The following is a 1,375-nucleotide window of genomic DNA, read 5'->3' as shown; positions in this document are numbered from 1 at the left end:
GCGGCGGCGGGGGCGGCGCGGGGGCCGCCGGGGGCTCGGACTTCGGCTGCAGCGCCACGGCGCCTCGCTCCGAGAGCGGCTTCCTGCCCTACTCAGCGGCTGTGCTTAGCAAGACCGCCGTGAGCCCGCCGGACCAGAGGGACGAGGCACCGCTCACCAGATAACTACGTCGCCGCCGCCAGGGGGCTGTGCCCGCCACTCCGACTGTGCCCGGGAGTCCCCTGAGCGCCCCCCGCGCCCTCCGTGCGCCCACGTGCCCTCTGCGCGCTGCCCGCTGTTAAAGCTGCCGCCAGGGGGCGCGCCGGCGCGGGAGGCCGAGGGGAAGCTGCCCCGACCGAATTGGGGGAAAAGAGCCGCGCGAAAAGCCGGCCGGGGTACCCTCAAATTATTTCTATTTTTGTATTTGCTACCCAGCAGCTTCCTCGTGTTTCCCACCGCCCATGCCCCTTTTCCCGCCTCTATCCGGAGCTCTTGGTCTTCCCGAAGACAATCCCCTGGCCCTCCAACTAGCCCTCTGGGGTATGGGGCCCTGGCTGTAAGCCCTCAGGCCCAGGTTGCTCTCCTGGACCACGTGGCCAGAAGCAACCGAGAACCACAACAAAGAGAGGGGAATGGTGTGCGCTAGTGCTTTGTGCCGGGGGGCGGGGGGGGGAGTCACCGCCGAGGTTCCTGCTGCTGCTTTTTCTTCCATCCTTTCTTTTCTTTAAACGAGGGTGAGGGGAGGTGGCAATTTTTCTCTCAGCCTGAGCTTGTTCAGGGCCCTGTCCACGGAGAGCGGAAAAACGGAGGTCTGAGAAGGCCAGGAGGGCGGATGGAGAGCGCGCGCGGCCGCCGGCGTGTCTGTGAGATGGTTTACCGCGTGCGGGAGCGAGGCCGGCGGGGGCTGTGGCGGTCTTCCCCGGGACGCGCAAAGCCGAAGCAGGAAGGAGTGGCGGTCTCGCCTCCACTCTCGGCCTGCCGCTGTTCTCTCTTTTGGTCTTTGGTGTGGGATGGAGGCGTCTTGCATATTTTATGCAAAAAGTAATGGCAAATGAGGGTGCCAAAGCTGGGCCAGGAATGGAAAGGGAAACGAAGGGAAAGGGAGGGCAAGACTGACAGATCATAGTCGTATTTGAAGAAGCGTTTCCAGTTCAGTTTCCAACTACGGGGTTCCACTCCATTTGGGAAATACTTGAATCTCTAGATACGTGATATAATCCTGAAGCATTTCCTTAGACACTTTTCTAAGTTCGAACTCGATTCCCCTCACCCCTTTCCCTCCTTGCTTTCCTTTTCCTTGCGTAAAACGGTTCTTGGCATATTTCTCACGCATGTCTATTGCGCTTTCGCCTCTGCAAAGCCACCGCTGGGTTGTTGAGACCCATTCTGCCAACCC

At 60.9% G+C, this 1,375-nt stretch overlaps 1 protein-coding gene across 1 annotated transcript in view; it reads left to right on the top strand.

Moving 5' to 3' along the window:
- The window catches only part of EVX2 (even-skipped homeobox 2), a 3,196-nt gene extending 3,032 nt beyond the window's left edge, over window positions 1–164 (top strand). Inside the window, 1 exon segment of the mRNA XM_034644312.1 lies at window positions 1–164. This exon segment is cut by the window's left edge and continues 289 nt beyond it. Coding sequence (XP_034500203.1) covers window positions 1–164 — 164 coding nt within the window.
- The last annotated feature ends 1,211 nt before the right edge of the window (window positions 165–1,375 follow it).

This window comes from Ailuropoda melanoleuca, chromosome 2 (genome assembly GCF_002007445.2).
Source record: "Ailuropoda melanoleuca isolate Jingjing chromosome 2, ASM200744v2, whole genome shotgun sequence".
Taxonomy (NCBI): Eukaryota; Metazoa; Chordata; class Mammalia; order Carnivora; family Ursidae; genus Ailuropoda; species Ailuropoda melanoleuca.
Note: the sequence above shows the minus strand (reverse complement) of the source record. Positions and strands in the feature narration are given on the sequence as shown.